Source organism: Bufo gargarizans, chromosome 4 (genome assembly GCF_014858855.1).
Source record: "Bufo gargarizans isolate SCDJY-AF-19 chromosome 4, ASM1485885v1, whole genome shotgun sequence".
NCBI classification, from domain to species: domain Eukaryota; kingdom Metazoa; phylum Chordata; class Amphibia; order Anura; family Bufonidae; genus Bufo; species Bufo gargarizans.
The window spans coordinates 384,228,022-384,247,291 of NC_058083.1; the positions used below are offsets into that span (position 1 = coordinate 384,228,022).

The window sequence follows — 19,270 nt, forward strand, 5'->3', positions numbered from 1 at the left end:
GCTAAACGTCGGATCCGGCAATGCGCCGAAACGACGTTTAGCTTAAGTCCGGATCAATGCCTTTTAATGGGCATTAATTCCGGATCCGGCCTTGCGTCAAGTCTTTTAGGATTTTTGGCCGGATCAAAAAGCGCAGCATGCTGCGGTATTTTCTCCGGCCAAAAAACTTTCCGTTCCGGAACTGAAGGCATCCTGAACGGATTTTATTCCATTCAGAATGCGTTGGGATAATCCTGATCAGGATTCTTCTGGCATAGAGGCCCGACGACGGAACTCTATGCCGGAAGACAAGAACGCAAGTGTGAAAGAGCCCTTATATATAGTTTTGTTCAGTAATCTTTAAACTTTGCAAAATAAAAGAATTTTCAAGAAAAGGTTCAGTAAGACTTGTAATTTACATACAGTCCTGATCAAAAGTTTAAGACCACTTGAAAAATGGCAAAAAAAATCATATTTAGCATGGCTGGATCTTAACAAGGTTCCAAGTAGAGCTTCAACATGCAACAAGAAGCAATGGGAGTGAGACAAAACATTTTTTTTAGCATTTAATTTAATGAAAACAACGAATAAACTGAAACAGGCTGTTTTTCAGCTGATCAAAAGTTTAGGACCACACCTCCCAAAAAAAATTAAACACCCCCCCCCCCCCCCCCAAAACAGAAATCCAACCTCCAAACATGAACTCAGTAATGAGTAGCTCCGCCGTTATTATATATCATTCGGCATGCTTAATGCAAGCGTTTCCATGAGGTGAATGGGAATATTTCTCCAAGTGGTGAAGACGGCCGCACGAAGGCCATCTACTGTCTGGAACTGTTGTTCATTTTTGTAAACTTCTCTTGCCATCCATCCCCAAAGGTTCTCAATTGGCTTTAGATCAGGGGAACACGCAGGATGGGCCAAAAGAGTGATGTTATTCTCCTGGAAGAAGTCCCTTGTCCTGCAGGCATTGTGTTCTGTAGCATTGTCCTGTTGAAAAACCCAGTCGTTACCACACGGATGAGGGCCCTCAGTCATGAGGAATGCTCTCTGCAACATCTGGACATAGCCAGCAGCCATTTGATGCCACTTCCTGAAGCTCCATTGTTCCACTGAAGGAAAAAGCACCCCAGACCATTATGGCGCTCCCTCCACTGTGGCGCGTAGAAAACATCTCAGGTGGGATCTGCTTGTCATGCCAGTAACGTTGGAATCCATCAGGACCATCAAGGTTACATTTTTTTAAATGTCCCATGTTTGGTGCTCTCTTGCAAAGTGCAAACAAGCAGTTCTGTGGCGTTCAAGAAGAAGAGGTCTTTGAAGACATTTTTTGTTTTTGAACCCTTCAGTCTCAGATGCCGTCTGATGGTTTATGGGGCTGCAGTCAGCACCAGTAAGGGTTTTAATTTGGGTTGAGGATCGTCCAGTGTCTTGACGGACAGCCAATTGGATCCTCCGGCTCTGTCTTCCACTTGACTTTTTTGTTCCATAACCCTCAGGATCATTTAAGAAATTCCAAATGACTGTCTTACTGCGTCCCACCTCAGCAGCGATGGCGTGCTGTGAGAGACCCTGCTTATGCAGTTCAACAACCCGACCACGTTCAAAAAGGGAGTTTTTTTTGCCTTTGCCATCACAACGTGTGACTACCTGACAGAAAATGACAATGAATCCACATCTTTGCACAGATTTGGCCTTTTAACCCCTTAAGGACTCAGCCCTATTTCACCTTAAAGGGAACCTGTCACCAGGATTTTGCGCATAGAGCTGGGGACATGGGCTGCTAGATGGCCACTAGCACATCTGCAATACCCAGTCCCCATAGCTCTCTGCGCTTTTATTGTGTTAAACAGTTTTGATCCATATGCAAATGACCTGATATGAGTCCTGTATCCGGAGATGAGTCAAGCGGAAAGGAGCCCAGCATGCCCCGCGTCCTCCGAATCTCCTCCTTGCTGACTGACGTCACAGAGCTGGAGCACTGAAATCTCGCGATGCGTGAGCTAGCGCATGCGTAGTTCGTTCCCTGTGCTGATGCCAGCACAGGGAATGAACATGATGCCGACACTGTGCATGCGCTAGCTCGCGCATCGAGAGATTTCGGCTCTCCAGCTCTGTGACGTCAGCCAGCAAGGAGGAGATTCGGAGGACGCGGGGGTGGTGCTGGGCTCTTTTCCGCTTGACTCCTCTCCGGATACAGGACTCATATCAGGTAATTTGCATATCGATCAAAACAGTTTTTTAACACAAAAGCGCAGAGAGCTATGGGGACTGGGTATTGCAGATGTGCTAGTGGCCATCTAGCAGCCCATGTCCCCAGCTCTATGCACAAAATCCTGGTGACAGGTTTCCTTTAAGGACTTGGCCATTTTTTGCAAATCTGACCAGTGTCACTTTAAGTGCTGATAACTTTAAAACACTTTCACTTATCCAGGCCATTCTCAGAATGTTTTTTCGTCACCTATTGTACTTCATGACACTGGTAAAATGAAGTAAAAAAAATAAAAAAAAATTTGCATAATAAAATACCTAATTTACAAAAAATTTGGAAAAATTAGCAAATTTCAAAGTTTCAGTTTCTCTACTTCTGTAATACATAGTAATACCCCCCCAAAATTCTGATGACTTAACATTCCCCATATGTCTACTTCATGTTTGAATTATTTTGGGAATGATATTTTATTTTTGGGGGATGTTACAAGGCTTAGAAGTTTAGAAGCAAATCTTGAAATTTTTCAGAAATTTACAAAAACCCAATTTTTAGGGACCACTACAGGTCTGAAGTCACTTTGCGAGGCTTACATAATGCAAACCGCCCCAAAATGACCCCATTCTATAAACTACACCCCTCAAGGTATTCAAAACTGATTTTATAAACTTTGTTAACCCTTTAGGTGTTGCACAAGAGTTATTGGCAAATGGGGATGAAATTTGAGAATTTCATTTTTTTGCCTAATTTTCCATTTTAACCCATTTTTTCCACTAACAAAGCAAGGGTTAACAGCCAAACAAGACTGTATCTTTATTGCTCTGACTCTGCCGTTTACAGAAACACCCCATATGTGGCCGTACACTACTGTACGGCCACACAGCGGGGCGTAGAGTGAAAGGTGTGCCGTATGGTTTTTGGAAGCCAGGACAGTTTTTTTGACACCATGTCCCATTTGAAGCCCCCTGATGCACCCCTAGAGTAGAAACTTCATAAAAGTGACCCCATCTTAGAAACTACACCCCTCAAGGTATTCAAAACTGATTTTACAAACTTTGTTATCCCTTTAGGTGTTGCACAAGATTTAATGGAAAATTAACGGAACAATTTCAAAATTTCACTTTTTTGGCAGATTTTCCATTTTAATATTTATTTTTTTGCCAGTTACAAAGCAAGGGTTAACAGCCAAACAAAACTCATTTATTTATGGCCCTGATTCTGTAGTTTACAGAAACACCCCATATGTGGTTGTAAACTGCTGTACGGGCACACGGCAGGGCGCAGAAGGAAAGGAATGACATACGGTTTTTGGAAGGCAGATTTTGCTGGACTGTTTTTTTTTTTTTTTTTTGACACCATGTCCCTTTGAAGCCCCCCTGTTGCACCCCTAGAGTAGAAACTCCCAAAAAGTGACCCCATTTTAGAAAGTACGGAATAGGGTGGCAGTATTGTTGGTACTAGTTTAGGGTACATATGCTTTTTGGTTGCTCTATATTACACTTTTTGTGCGGCAAGGTAACAAGAAATAGCTTTTTTGGCACTTTTTATTTTTTATTTTTTTTATTTACAACATTCATCTGACAGGTTAGATCATGTGGTAATTTTATACAGCAGGTTGTCACGGACGCGGCGATACCTAATATGTATAGAATTTTTATTTATGTAAGTTTTATACAATAACTTCATTTTTAAAACCAAAAAAAGTTTGTGTCTCCATAGTCTAAGAGCCATTTTTCAGTTTTTGGGTAGGGTTTCATTTTTTGCGGGATGAGATGACGGTTTGATTGGCACTATTTTGGGGTGCATATGACTTTTTGATCGCTTGCTGTTACACTTTTTGTGACGTAAGATGACAAAAAATTGCTTTTTTCACACCGTTTTTATTTTTATTTTTTTGCGGTGGTCACCTGAGGGGTTAGGTCATGTGATATTTTTATAGAGCCGGTCGATACGAACGCGGCAATACCTAATATGCGTACTTTATTTTTATTTATGTAAGTTTTACACAATAATTTCAATAATTTTAAAACAAAATAAAAATCATGTTTTAGTGTTTCCATAGTCTAAGAGCCATCGTTTTTTCCGTTTTGGGGCGATTATCTTGAGTAGGGTCTCATTTTTTGCGGGATGAGATGACTGTTTGGTGCTATTTTGGCGTACATGCGACTTTTTTGATCACTTTTATTACCTTTTTTGGGAAGTAAGGTGGGCAAAATTTCAATTTTCTAAGTTTTTTTATTTTTTATTTTTATGGTGTTCACCGTGCGGGGAAAGTAACATGACCGTTTTATAGATCATGTTGTTACGGACGCGGCGATACCTAATATGTGTAGCGATAAATGTTTCTTTTTTCGCTTTTTTTTTTATTTTTATTTTTTTTTTGGTCCCAGACTTGACCACTTGGTTCTTGAAGATCTAGTGGGTCTGATGTCTGTATAATACAGTACAGTACAATATATATTGTACTGTATTTTACTTACACTTTGTCTGAACAGATCTATGCCTTTAGCATAGATCTGTTCAGCACCATGGGCAGCAGGACGCCTGAGAAGGTGTCCTGTTGCCATGGGAACCTTCCCCGTCTGCCACAACTTCGGAGACGGGGAAGGGTAAGCGGGGGGCTGCAAAGGCACAGCAGCCCCCCGATGGGAGAGGGAGGGAGCCCCTTGACCCTGACAGTTAACCTTTTCCATACCGCGGTCCGTACGGACCGCGGTATGGGAAGGGTTAAACGGCTGACATCTGCACAGATGTCAGCTGTTTATACCAGAGTGTCAGCAATGTGCTGACACTCTGGTATACCCACTAGAGGCCAACGAATTTTCAAGGGGAGGCGGGCGATCCCGCCTGCCGCACCGCCTGCCGCACCGCCCGCCTCACGCAACGCCCCCACCGCCTGCGACACCCCCCCCTGCATCAAATTGTGCAGGGGTGCAGGGGGGGGGGGGGGGTGACCCCCCCCCCCCTGGCATTGTGACAGGATGCCGGCTGAATGATTTCAGCCAGCATCCTGTTCAGATTAAGGCTACTTTCACACTTGCGGCAGGACGGATCCGGCAGGCTGGTCTCCCTGTCGGATCCGTCCTTCCGCTGTTTTGCCGTATTGCCGGACTGCCGCTCCGTCCCCATTGACTATAAAGGGGACGGGGGCTGAGCTCCGGCGCAGCACGGCGGTGCACGGCGAAAGCCGCCGGACTAAAAAGTCCTGCATGTCCAACTTTTTAGTCCGGCGACTTTCGCCGTGCACCGCCGTGCTGCACCGGTGCTCAGCCCCCGTCCCCATTATAGTCAATGGGGACGGAGCAGCGGTCCGGCGATACGGTGAAACAGCAGAAGGACGGATCCGACAGGGAGACCAGCCTGCCGGATCCGTCCTGCCGCAAGTGTGAAAGTACCCTAACCCCTGGGGCGCCGGAATCACTGTTTAAACTTGGGACGTACCTGCGTCCTTAAGGAGTTAAATGGATGTGGTCCTAAACTTTTGATCAGCTGAAAAACAGCCTGTTTCAGTTTATTCGTTGTTTTCTTTAAATTAAATGCTCAAAAAATGTTTTCTCACTTCCATTTCTTCTTCTATGTTGAAGCTCTACTTGGAACCTTGTTAAGATCTAGCCATGCTAAATATGATTTTATGCAATTTTTAAAGTGGTCTTAAATTTTTGATCAGGACTGTATTTATATCCCTGCTCCTTCATAGTTTATATGGGCGGGCCTATCAGTGACTGTGCATACCATTGTAGCTGCCAGTCCTTGATTAGGACTGCCCACATGACTGCTAAGCTCTAAATGAAAAAAAAAAATACGTTTTTACTGAATCGTTTCCTGAAAAACTATATATCAATCTTCTCAGCTCCTCTTGCTCTATAACATGGTGCCAGCCACTGCTTTTCATGGTCACAGATTCCCTTTAAAGGACATCTGTCAGCAGATTTGTAGCTATGTAACTGGCTGACCTGTTACATGTGCACTTGGCAGCTGAAAGCATCTGTGTTGGTCCCATGTTCATATGTGTCCACATTACTGAGAAAAATGTTTTAATATATGCAAATGAGCCTTTAGGAGCAACAGGGGTGTTGCCATTACAACTTGAGATCTACTTTTCTCGCCCATTTTTCTTGGGGGACCTTGGGTATAGCTCAGCTCCCTAGGAGGCATGACACTAAGTGAAAACTGTTAAGCCCCTCCTCCACAGCTATACCCTCAGCCTGGAGAGAGAGACTGCCAGTTTTTGCTTAGTGTCCAAGGAGGCAAGACACTCCCTGCTCTGCAGGGCTGTTTTCTCCTTGTTTAAATTTAGATTTTTACTTTTTTCCTTTCCTTTTTGTTCCAGACCATCAGGGACAACAGAGATGCACTAGACCTCTGTTTCTCCCGGGGTTGAGCTGCGCCAGTGACGGTCACCAGCACTGCTGCCTCCCCCACAGAAGGCAAGGTGGACCAGGCCAGCCAAGCTCCCCTGCATCCCGCCAGCACAAGGGTCAGCCGCACGTCAAGTCCCTCTTCCAGCGTCCTGCCACTACGGTGCCAGTAGCTGAAGGGGCGACCCTGCTGGAACGGACCGAGGATGAAGACGGCTGATGGCGAGAGAGTGGCTTCTCCAGCCCTACGTGTCCCCACCACCAGAACCAACCTCTTGTGTGGCGGGGTGCTTGCACTCTTGCTGGATCTGTTGCCGGCCATATGCATGACCCCCCCCCCCCCCCCCCCCTTCCGTGGGCGGTGTACCGCACTCTCGCTAGATTTGCTGCCGGCCATGGGCATGTCTCCTTTCCTCAGGCGACATACGTACACTCTCACTGACGGTGTTTGTTCTCTCGCCAGTACGTTGCTGGTCATGTGCATGGCCCCATCCATGGCGGGGTGCTCGCACTCTCACTGGATGCGATGCTGGCCATGTGCATGACCCCCATTTCTGGGCGGAATACTGCACTCACTGGATACATTGCCGGCCATGAGCATGCCCTCTAACTTGGGTGGAATGCTTGCACTCCCATTGGATATGGTTCTGGTCTTGTGCATGGCCACCCCTCATTCCATGGGCGGCATTTTGCACACTCGCGCGATCCACGGCTGTTTTTGTATATGCTGTGCTGGACTGGTACACGTCCCCCTTCATTGGTGGAGTGGTGCACTCTCACGAAATTCGGTGTTGGGTGGATTTTTGCACAATCACTTAATGATAGGATAACCCTGTGCATGCCCCCTTTCACTAGGTGGACCTTCCTGCGTTCTGCTGGATACTGTGCGGCCATGGTCATGGCCCCCTTCTGGGCGGAATATGGTATGTCCTACTTTTCCGAAGTAGGTACTGGCCTTGGCATCCCCCCCCTTTTTGGGGCTGGCCTTTGCACTCTTGCCGACTGCAGTGTTTGCCAGGTACATCGCCATTCCGACAGGTACATGTCGGAATGGCGGCCCTTCTTGTTCCGTCCTTCTGTCCTTTTCCAGGACAGGGCTGTTTCTCCATTCCGTCCCTTTCTTTCGTCTGAAGGTGGTATCTGCCTTCATCTCGACGGGACTATCGTCCTCCCCTTCCCGTCTCCGGGTACAGACTCTTCACTGATTGGATGTTGTTTGGGCCTTGTAGTTCTACGTGGAGATCTCCGACTCTTGTCGGCGTTCGGTCTCTTGTGTTTCCAAGAGGTCCGTGCAACGGTTGACGGTGCCCGGGGTGGCTTTCCTCCGCTTCATCCCGATGGCTATTTTGAGGTAACCGCACAAGGGCAGCGGTCTGCCTTTGGGGTCTCCTTTTTTTTGCCTTCGGTGCCTCCTGGGCCAGAGGCATTGGGCTTCGGCCATGCAATTGTGCATGGCGGCGATTGGTCTTCATTGCACGCCATACCAGGTTCTACAGGGTGCATATTCGGGCTTCGGCGAATGCTGCCTTAGGCCGCCTGCAGGCGGCGGTTCCTTGATACCTTCGGGTGCTTTGCCTTGGAGCTGTGGTCCCTCCCCTCTTGGACTGCTTTTGAACGTCCCAAGGTCTCCTGTGTCCCCCAAGGAAAATGGGCGAGAAAACGAGATGTTTGTATAACTTACCAGTAAAATCTCTTTCTCGCTCTTCCTTGGGGGACACAGCACCCACCCATTCATTGTTTTATTCTACACGGTTTCCGGAATTGGTTTACCCCGTTGGGTTGTTGGCCTCTTGGTTCCACTGGTTGGACATTGCCTTTTCACTACTTGGACACGCAACTGGCAGTCTCTCTCCAGGCTGAGGGTATAGCTGTGGAGGAGGGGCTTAACAGTTTTCACTTAATGTCACGCCTCCTAGGGAGCTGACCTATACCCAATGTCTCCTGTGTCCCCCAAGGAAGAGCGAGAAAGAGATTTTACTGGTAAGTTATACAAAAATCTCGTTTTTCTGCAACTGCTGCGCCCTCTGCACTTTGACAGGACCACGTGTGATCACGTTTATACTGTGTGGCCCTGTCAATTAGGGTCCATTCACACATCCGCAAGTGCACATGGCCGGCACTATAATAGAAAATGCCTGTTCTTGTCTGCGATTACGGACAAGAATAGGACATGTTCTATATATATATTTTTTTTTTGCAGAGCCGCGGACCGGAAGTTCGGGGCAGCGGAACGGAAGTGCGGATGCGGACATGACAGTGTGTGCTGTCCGCATCTTTTCGGGCCCCATTGAAAATGAATGGGTCCGCACCCATTCCGCATAATTGCCTCTGGGTGTAACGGTAACGTCCCCGTTGCTCCTAAACCCCCAGTTGCATATATTAAATCATCATTTTTCTTAGCAATGCGGACACATATGAACATGAGACCAACACAGATGTCTTCAGCTGCCAAGTCTACATGTAACAGGTCAGCCAGTTTCATAGGTTCAAAACTGCTGACAGATGTCCTTTTAACCTGCGCACTGCAAATCTGGTATGTCCTGATATTCATCTGGATTCACTGGTTGGTGTTACTGAGATGAAGGATGACTTCAAAGCCCGATAATTGCCCTTTATGTGAATTATATTGTTAGTCATGAAACCCAGAAAATTAAGCAAAAAAATGATTAGGGAAGTTTATCTTAACAGTTTTTTTTGTTCTTTATTTCAGGGGTAAAGAGGTTTGTGGCAGGAGCTATGGGGCCAACTAATAAGACCCTGTCTGTGTCCCCCTCTGTTGAGAGGCCAGACTACAGAAATATCAGTAAGTTTGACAGTTTTGAGAGGTTGTGATTGCCCTTTACACACAATACACTGTTATCACATTGTTCGTGAGTTTCCACTATAAAAGGGCTTGGCTCATCTCGCAGTTTGACTGCTAGACTATGCTACCAATGTCTGACAGGTGCGGGTGAACTGTGCAAGAGTGGCCACCCTCCTTTTGCTTTTCAAGGAGTGATGAAAATAGCCGACCGCCAGTTCAGTGAACGGACAGGCGGCACGGTGCACTTTACATTTATTTCTAGGGGAGTTCCAGAAATGGCTGAACGCACTCGCTCAGCTCTTTTCTGAACTCTCCTATTAGTGAATAGAGAGCATGGAAAGCTCTTTGCTTTGGGGGCCCAGTTTGAAAGATGAGTGCCGGTCCCAGTGGTGAGACCTTCCCCTTTTGGACATTGGTGGCATATCCTAGCAATATGCCACCACATTTTCGGGTTTGCCAACCCCTTTAAAGAGGACCTGTCACCTCTCCAGACATGTATTTTCTAGTAAACTTTTTATTAGACATTTGCATTGTGTCATTTATGGATCAGTGGACGCATATTGCCCTGACATTGATAAACAGATAATGTTTTAGCATACATCAGGTCAATGGGGCCCTGTGGATACGATGCGTCTAACAAGCATACCCTGCAAACGTGGTGTGGACTCATATGCAGATCTACTCTACTTAAAAATGTCCTATCACTGTCATTATCCACATGTGTATGAGCTTTCCTCCATGCTGCAGATCGGACCACATACACTGGGATAGGTTCCTTTTCATTTCCGTTGATTCCTTATGAATTAGAGGCCAGATAAATTGTCGTCGTTCTTTTTTATAGCGCTCTTCCATCATGTGTGTAATATATTCAACAATTCCACTTGCTCCTTTTTTGTTTTTCAGCATTTGACGAGCTTGTGGAGGCTTACGCAGAACAGGCGAAAGGTCTTTTGGATGGTGGGGTTGACATTTTATTGGTGGAAACTATTTTTGATACTGCTAATGCCAAAGTAAGTATCAAGCGTTTGTAGAAATGACAATTAGGAGAGGTGTGTTGTCACAAAATACTTTCCCTTTTATAAGAGCGATTGTCCCAGATTTGAAAAATGTGTCTCTTCCTCCAGAAACGGCATCCCATCTGAACAGGGATTGTGTCAGGTATTGCCGCTCATCTGCATTGACATGAATACAACCTGTAGGCAGGTGTGACACTGTTTGTGGAATGAAACAGATGTGCTTTCTCGCCCATATTCATTGGGGGACACAGACCATGGTATAGCTTTGACACTAGTAAAAGCTGTTGGCTCCTCCCCTGGCAGCTATACCCCCTCCAGCCTGGAGAGAGAGCTTCAGTTTTTTTTAGTGTCAATAGGAGGCAAGACCTCCCTGCTCTGCAGGGATCTCCTGAAGATTATTTTTTTTTTTATTTTAGTTTATTTTTTTTCCTTCTTTTTCAGATGGGAAAACAGTGGACGCCTCGCCTCCCTGTTCTCCCGGGGTCAAGTTGCGCCAGTGCCGGTCATCCGCACTGCTGCCTCCCCCACAGAAGACAAGGTGGACCAGGGCAGCCTCGCTCTCCTGCATCCTGAGGGCCAGCACCAGATTATTCTGAGGATTCTATCTCAGTGCAGGTGCTTCCATGTTATATAATTAACCCCTTCCTGCCCCTCTGCCCACTTGATGTTGGGCATCCAAATAAAAAAAAAAAAAAAATGTGCATCGCCCATGTCCTATAGAGGAAAAAGGAGGACATCTCATAGTTCCCAATCCCCCAAGATGGCGTCCGAGGTAGACAGCAATACTTGACGTATGCATTACCCCCTTCCTTGGGCGGAGTATTGCACTACTACTGGATGCAGTACTCCCTTGGATATTACCTCCCCTCCATCGGGGTCTAACCGCACTGGAACTGTCAGTGCCGGCAGTAAGCGTTCCCTTTTTGATAGGTGGCGGAACTGCATTCCCACTGGGGTCAGTACTTACTGTATGCATTAGCCTCTTCCATAGGTGGCGCTATGGCATTATCCCTGGTTCAGTGTTTACTGTATGTCTTACCCCTTTACGTAGGTGGGGTATTGATACGGGACTCTCCATATGCCTTACCCTTTCCGAAATAATCGTACTTTCTCTACTTGGATTCGGTTCCTGCTGGATGCATTACTGCATTGCCACCCTTCATGGTGGCGTACTTGCACTACCACTGTGCAGTGCTTGCCACAAGCATTACCCCCTTTCATTGGTGGGATAATTACATCATTGCATTTCCTCTACCGTGGGGAATGAGCACACATCTTGCATGTTGCACTTCAACTACGCCACGGCTATAGATGCCTTAACTTCTTCTACAAGTGGAGCGTAGCAAGTATCGTTACACGCTGGTGCCCTGTGCTCTTCTTCTAATGGTATTTCGGTGCCGCCAGTGGATACTGTGGCTGTTTCCACGTTGTGTCCTTTTCCTTCAGTGCCGGTTTGGGGCAGAAATATGACTACCTCTCTCTTCAGGGGGTTGCCCAGCGTCACTCATGTGTCCTAGCGTCCCTATGTCCATGGTCCTCCACTGTTCCAATATGTTATCCACCATTTCTGATGTGGGAAGTGGTTGTGCTGGCTCTTTGGTTTGGCTTTGCAGCGTGTTCTCCGCTGGTGCGGTTTTTACGCTGTTACTAGCGTTCGCAGTTGCTGCAGTGGGGCATCCCCTCAGGTAAGGATTCCACCCTGACGCTGGCTTGACGGTTGTTCCTGTTCAATGCCCTTCCCAGGTGGACTGTTTAAGGTTAGCTCTCCTTCCCTGAGGCAGTATGGTACCATGGCTTCTATTGGATTCCTCTAGTCTGCCCTCTCAGTTTGTGCTGGCGTGGCACGCTGCGGCTCCTACGGTATGGGCTTTGCCTTGCCCCCTTTTCCTTCCGTTTTTTTCCTTCTCTAGCTCAGGGTTCACGGTCACTCCGCAAACCTTGGTAGTTCCGACGTTACTACTTCCCCTCATCTCATTCCGGACTGACTGTTGGTCTGTGACGTTTTTTCCATATTCTCCTTCAGGTGAATCTTACCCGTTGGTCCTGGGTGTACTACCCGTATCTACAACTACCTCTCAAGACTTGACTACTGACTGCCACATCAGTCCGATAGTAGTCATGCCTTTTCTCTGCACTTTCCGTGTCTAGACTATAAAACTCGCCACGCCAGGCGGCGCAGGGGATGCTGTCGCGACTCGCCACCGTTGCTGGAGTTTTGTTCCTGGAGCAGAACACTCCTTCTATTCTTCCTCCTCGAGGCAGGAGTTTTTTTTTCTCTCTTCTTGGTCTGGTCGATATTTCCGTCGAGCAGCGTTGCTACACTGTCAATGCACGGTCGCTGACGGACCTCCTCTCCGCCGGTGATTCTCATATCGTCTCTACTTCTACCTGTCCAATGTATTGATTCCTTGGCTTGCGGTTGGACACGCCTCATTCAGGCGTTTTTTTTTCTTGGTAGTTTATCAGCCGGCTTCTCAGTCTCCCCACCAGCCTCTTCGGCTCGAGGGACTTTGGTGGACCAATTACCGTTTCCAGAATTCCCCCCCCTTGAACCCTTGCGGGAGATGTCTCTCCGGCCCGGTCCTGGAATGTAGTTTTTTTTCTTGTGGCTATCACATCCATCAGGCGGGTGTCCGGGTTGGGGCGCTCTCTTGCCGAGAACCTTCCTGTTTCTTCACAGGGATAAGCGATCCTCCGGTTTATTCCTTCTCCCGATGGTGGTCTCTGATTTCCATTTCAATAAAGAAATTGTCTTTCTATCACAGTGTCCCTCCCCTTCACACCCTAGGGAACGGGAGTTACACCATTTGGACGTTGTCAGGGCTCTGACTATTTATTTTGCCAGCCTCCAGTTCCTTCCAGCGTACGGGCTCTTCTTTTTTGTCACCCTGGAGGGTCCTCGCAAGGCATTGGCGGCCTGCAGGGTGGCAATTGCACGTCTGCAATTGCTGAAGCATACTGCACCCGGGGCAGGGTTCCGCCCTTTGGTGTCATGGTCAGGATTCACGGTTCGGCCGCGCAGTTGTGCAAGACGGCTATTGACCTCCTTTCGCACATTCACAAAATTCTTCAGGTGCATACGTGTATCGGCAGGCGCTGCCTTGGGCCGCATGGTCTTGCAGGCGGCAGTTCTTAGTTGCCTGCAGGGGCGCTTGCTCCATGTGTCTGTGATTTTCTCTCCCTGTGGACTGCACTCGGACGTCCCATGGTCTCTGTGTCCCCCAATGAATGTGGGCGAGATTTTTGTATAACTTACCAGTAAAATCTTTCTCGCTCTTCATTGGGGGACACAGCACCCACCCAGTATTGTTGTTCGGCCACAGTTGTGGCTGTTGCTGGTTGGAACCTAGTTTGGTTCTCGGCATTGGCTGTTTACTTGCTTCTCCCACTACTTCTCACAAACTGAAGCTCTCTCTCCAGGCTGGAGGGGGTATAGCTGCCGAGGGAGGAGCTAACAGCTTTATCTAGTGTCAACGCCTCCTAGAGGACATGGTTATACCATGGTCTCTGTGTCCCCCAATGAAGAGCGAGAAAGATTTTACTGGTAAGTTATACAAAAATCATGTTTTTAAGCAGTGGGAGATATTTAAGTGGTGCGTGAACATACGCTGCTGCTCCAGTACAAACTTAATGTGGTTGTACAGGTTAGAAGGATCGGGGAACTTGGGGCCTCCATACTATACAGTAGATCAGTAGGGACTGTGGATAAGTGATAAATGTTTAAAGGGCATCAGTCAGCAGATTTGTACCTATGACACTGGCTGACCTGTTGTATGTGCATTTGGCAGCTGAAGGTATCTGTGTTGGTCTCATCTTCATATGTGCCCACATTGCTGAATTTTTTTTTTCTTATATGCAAATAAGCATCTAGGAGCAACGGAGGCGTTACCATTACACCAAAAGGCTCAGCTGTCTCTGCAACCGCTGCACCCTCTGCACTTTGATTAACAGGGCCAGGCATGGTGATGTTTTCACTGCCTGGGCCTGTCCTTCAAAGTGGAGAGGGTGCAGCAATTGCAAAGAGCTGAGCCTCTTGGTGTAATGGTAACGCCCCAGTTGCTCCTAGATGCACATTTGTATATAGTAAAGATGGTTTTCCTCAGCAATGCGGGCACATATGAACACCGGACCAACACAGATGCCTTCAGCTGCCAAGCGCACATGTAACATGTCAGTTTCTTAGCTACAAATCTAAGTAAAATCCTTAAATTGTATCTACAGATATTACATGGTTGTTTTCAGCTATATTGGTAGACAAGAATGGGGTATATTCTCTCTTTAGGATCTATTCTATAAAAAAAAATCCTTTCAAGATCTGGTTATAACCAAATTGCTGCAAATTGAACAAAGCTATAAACTAAAGACCTCATAAAGCCTCTTCTAAGCACATGTCCTCTGCTCTCCTGCCTCTGCAGATTACATTATGACATACATGTCATTTCTGCCTCATTCTTATGTAGAACGTAGGCCAATGTAGATGTGAACCTGGTGAACTTGCCTCTAGCTGAGAACATGCTGATGATGCAATCTGTACTCTGCACATTAGTGAGATACCTTTCTGCGAGTGGTATCTAGAGAGCACAAGAGCAGTAGGTGAAGTGGCTATGGGCAAAATACTGAAGTTACTGTATATACAATTTTTCTAATGTAATTAGCATTTTAGTTTTTTTGAATTAAACGTCACAAATCAGTTATTGCATTCATGTACAATTTACAGTAAAGGGTGAACTAAAACATGATCTCTAAATGTGCTTCTTTATGATTGCACTCTTCCTTCTCACCTCTCATCAAACCATAGGTTAGAGGGTATAGTGGGATACATGGACTTTTTGATCAGCCATAAGGATAAAATTAGACTGTGTGGGTTCCGGTGTGGTGGAAGCGTGCTGCATTTTTTTGTCCATCCGCCTCTCGGCGTGTTTGCCGTACATTATAGTGAATGGGGCCGGAGTGGACTTTTGGTAGCACACGTGTGAAAGCTTTAGTACGGATCAGGCAGGCTGTTCCCCTGCTGTACAATCCTAACGCTAATGTGAAAGCAGCCCAAGCCTAATAAGTGCAACTTCTTGGTGTGTACAGTTCACTTTTCTGCAGTCCTCTCATCACAGGAAGACAATCGCTGATATCGCCTATCTATAGATAGTCGTTCACAATAGGTGATATTATTATTATTACAGCTTATCTACTCCCTCCTGACCCCTGCACAGGTCACAGAGCATGCCTAGAAAACTCTCCCATAGAAGTCAATGGGGTCAGCTCCTGTCCATTGTCTATTGCTCACGGTAATTGCTGTAAAGCATATCTCTAAATGATGCTGTTAAAAGCGTAGACAAGATGGCTGCCACCGTAATCCTGTTCAGAAAACCGAATAAAAAATCTACAGGGCTATGTGTCATGATCTGGTTTTAACTGGCAGAAAAAAAATGTATAGGTGACATGTATATCTCTGGATGGAACGGGTGCGGACCCATTCATTCTCAATAGGGCCGAACGGTATGCGGAGAGCACACTGTGCTCTCAGCATCAGCATTTCCGGAGCGTGGCCCCGCAAATAAGAAAAAAAATTGCAATTGCGGACAAGAATGGTCAGTTCTATGGGGAGTGCCGGCCGGATGTATTGCGGATCCGCAATACACCACGGACGTGTGAATGGACCTTACAGGGCGTATGGCTGCAGAATTAGACTACACCGTCAGTTTGTTGTCTGTTACCATGGAGACGTGGTAGAACTATAGGAGCTGAGACAGAGGTAAAAAAAAAAAAAGGTTGCAAAGGTTAAAATTAGAGATGAGCGAATTTCATATTTTGAAATTCGTTCACACTTCGTTTGTTGGTAAAAGGTGAATTGCGTTATGGATTCCGTTACCACGGACCATAACGCAATTCTGTGACGGAATGCATAACTGAATGCCTTTTAGAGGCATTCCGTTATTCATTCCGACATAATAGAAGTCTATGGGCTGCAAAAGGGATCCGTCCCGTTTCCGTTATGCAGGGTCGTCCATCAAACGAAGTGTGAACTACTTTAATGAGCTGTAATTCGCTCATCTCTAGCTAAAATGGAGGTCCGATCAGCATAAATATTTATTTGGAAAATGATCGCTACATGCTGGACCACAATGATGCATGGTATTTAAAAAATGAATATTCTCTTTACAAATAAGTTGATACTTTGCAATAGAACAATCTGAACATCTACAGTCATGGCCAAAAGTTTTGAGAATTACATAAATATTGGAAAAGTTGCTGCTTAAGTTTTTATAATAGCAATTTGCATATACTCCAGAATGTTATGAAGAGTGATCAGATGAATTGCATAGTCCTTCTTTGCCATGAAAATTAACTTAATCCCCAAAATGCTGTCATTAAAGGACCTGCTGAGATCATTTCAGTAATTGTCTTGTTAACTCAGGTGAGAATGTTGACGAGCACAAGGCTGGAGATCATTATGTCAGGCTGATTGGGTTAAAATGGCAGACTTGACCTATTAAAAGGAGGGTGATGCTTGAAATCATTGTTCTTCCATTGTTAACCATGGTGACCTGCAAAGAAATGCGTGCAGCCAGCCATCATTGCGTTGCATAACAATGGCTTCACAGGCAAGGACATTGTGGCTACTTAGGCTGCTTTCACACTAGCGTTCGGGTGTCCGCTCGTGAGCTCTGTTTGAAGGGGCTCACGAGCGGACCCGAACGCAGCCGTCCAGCCCTGATGCAGTCTGAATGGAGCGGATCCGCTCAGACTGCATCAGTCTGGCGGCGTTCAGCCTCCGCTCCGCTCGCCTCCGCACGGACAGGCGGACAGCTGAACGCTGCTTGCAGCGTTCGGGTGTCCGCCTGGCCGTGCGGAGGCGTACGGATCCGTCCAGACTTACAATGTAAGTCAATGGGGACGGATCCGTTAGAAGATGCCACAATATGGCTCAATCTTCAAGCGGATCCGTCCCCCATTGACTTTACATTGAAAGTCTGGACGGATCCGTCCGAGGCTATTTTCACACTTAGCTTTTTTTTGCCATTTTAATGCAGACGGATCCGTTCTGAACGGAGCCTCCGTCTGCATTAATATGATCGGATCCGTTCAGAACGGATCCGATCGAACGCTAGTGTGAAAGTAGCCTAAGATTGCACCTCAATCAACAATTTATAGGATCATCAAGAACTTCAAGGAAAGTTCAATTCTTGTTAAGAAGGCTTCAGGGCGTCCAAGAAAGTCCAGCAAGTGCCAGGATCGTCTCCTAAAGAGGATTCAGCTGCGGGATCCCTGTGCCACCAGTGCAGAGCTTGCTCAGGAATGGCAGCAGGCAGGTGTGAGCGCATCTGCACGCACAGTGAGGCGAAGACTTTTGGAAGATGGCCTGGTGTCAAGAAGGGCAGCAAAGAAGCCACTTCTCTCCAAAAAAAACATCAGGGATAGATTGATCTTCTGCAGAAAATATGGGGAATGGACTGCTGAGGACTGGGGCAAAGTCATATTCTCCGATAAAGCCTCTTTCCGATTGTTTGGGGCATCAGGAAAAAGGCTTGTCCGGAGAAGAAAAGGTGAGCGCTACCATCAGTTCTGTGTCATGCCAACAGTAAAGCATCCTGAGACCATTCATGTGTGGGGTTGCTTCTCATCCAAGGGAGTGGGCTCACTCACAATTTTGCCCAAAAACACAGCCATGAATAAAGAATGGTACCAAAACACCCTCCAACAGCAACTTCTTCCAACAATCCAACAACAGTTTGGTGAAGAACAATGCATTTTCCAGCACGCCATAAGGCAAAAGTGATAACGAAGTGGCTCGGGGACCATAACGTTGACATTTTGGGTCCATGGCCTGGAAACTCCCCAGATCTTAATCCAATTGAGAACTTGTGGTCAATCCTAAAGAGGCGGGTGGACAAACAAAAACCCACTAATTCTGACAAACTCCAAGAAGTGATTATGAAAGAATGGGTTGCTATCAGTCAGGAATTGGCCCAGAAGTTGATTGAGAGCATGCCCAGTCGAATTGCAGAGATCCTGAAAAAGAAGGCCTAACACTGCAAATACTGACTCTTTGCATAAATGTCATGTAATTGTCGATAAAAGCCTTTGAAACGTATGAAGTGCGTGTAATTATATTTCACTACATCACAGAAACAACTGAAACAAAGATCTAAAAGCAGTTTAGCAGCAAACTTTGGGAAAACTAATATTTGTGTCATTCTCAAAACATTTGGCCACGACTGTACATCAGGGGTAGGCAACCTCCGGCACTCCAGCTGTTGGGAAACTACAACTCCTATCATGCATACTTGCTCTGCTCTTCTAAGAACTCTCATCAAAATGAATGGAGAATGCTGGGAATTATAGTTTCACAACAGCTGGAGTGCCAGAGGTTGCTGATCCCTGATCTACATGTATACAATAGTCAGTGACATCCATGGCAAAATCTGGGATTCTTGGCATGCCCCCACCATATACCGTGCTTTGGCCTGTATCCCACTAACGTATTTGTAATCTGTATATGATGCGTATTTTGCGTGCTGGAATCCGCTGCTAATGTTAATGAATAGGGCTATTCACATGGGGGTATACTTTCCGTCCGTCTAGTTTTTTTTTGCATATTTGCTTCCAAATGCGCTCGTTCTGCAGGCAGAAAAGAATACGCACGTAAATCCTGGTGAATTACTGACGCAATACTGATGACCATACGGATGGTGTTTTATGCGTCATCCATGCGTGTTCTGGACGGATTTCAATACGCTCGTGTGGAAGAGGCCTTTATCACGATCTGTTTAGTCATATAATAATCATAACTGTTTGTTAGTAACTGAGGTCTATAAAGAAAAGTGTGTAAATGACCCTTATGTCCATTAGATAGGCGAGGACACATGGTTCTCATGATCTGTCTACAAACATGTAATGCTGTTAGATA

General features: G+C 46.3%; 1 protein-coding gene across 2 annotated transcripts in view; it reads left to right on the top strand.

The window, feature by feature from the left end:
- MTR (5-methyltetrahydrofolate-homocysteine methyltransferase) overlaps positions 1–19,270 on the top strand; it is a 123,558-nt gene that overhangs the window by 12,336 nt on the left and 91,952 nt on the right. Inside the window, exons 5-6 of one of the 2 annotated variants that reach the window (XM_044289004.1) lie at positions 9,257–9,349; positions 10,253–10,359. The exons of the other annotated variant lie outside the window; for it this stretch is intronic. Of the exons in view, the coding sequence (XP_044144939.1) occupies positions 9,257–9,349; positions 10,253–10,359 (200 nt within the window). The remainder of the gene's footprint in view (positions 1–9,256; positions 9,350–10,252; positions 10,360–19,270) is intronic. 2 annotated transcript variants of the gene reach the window in all.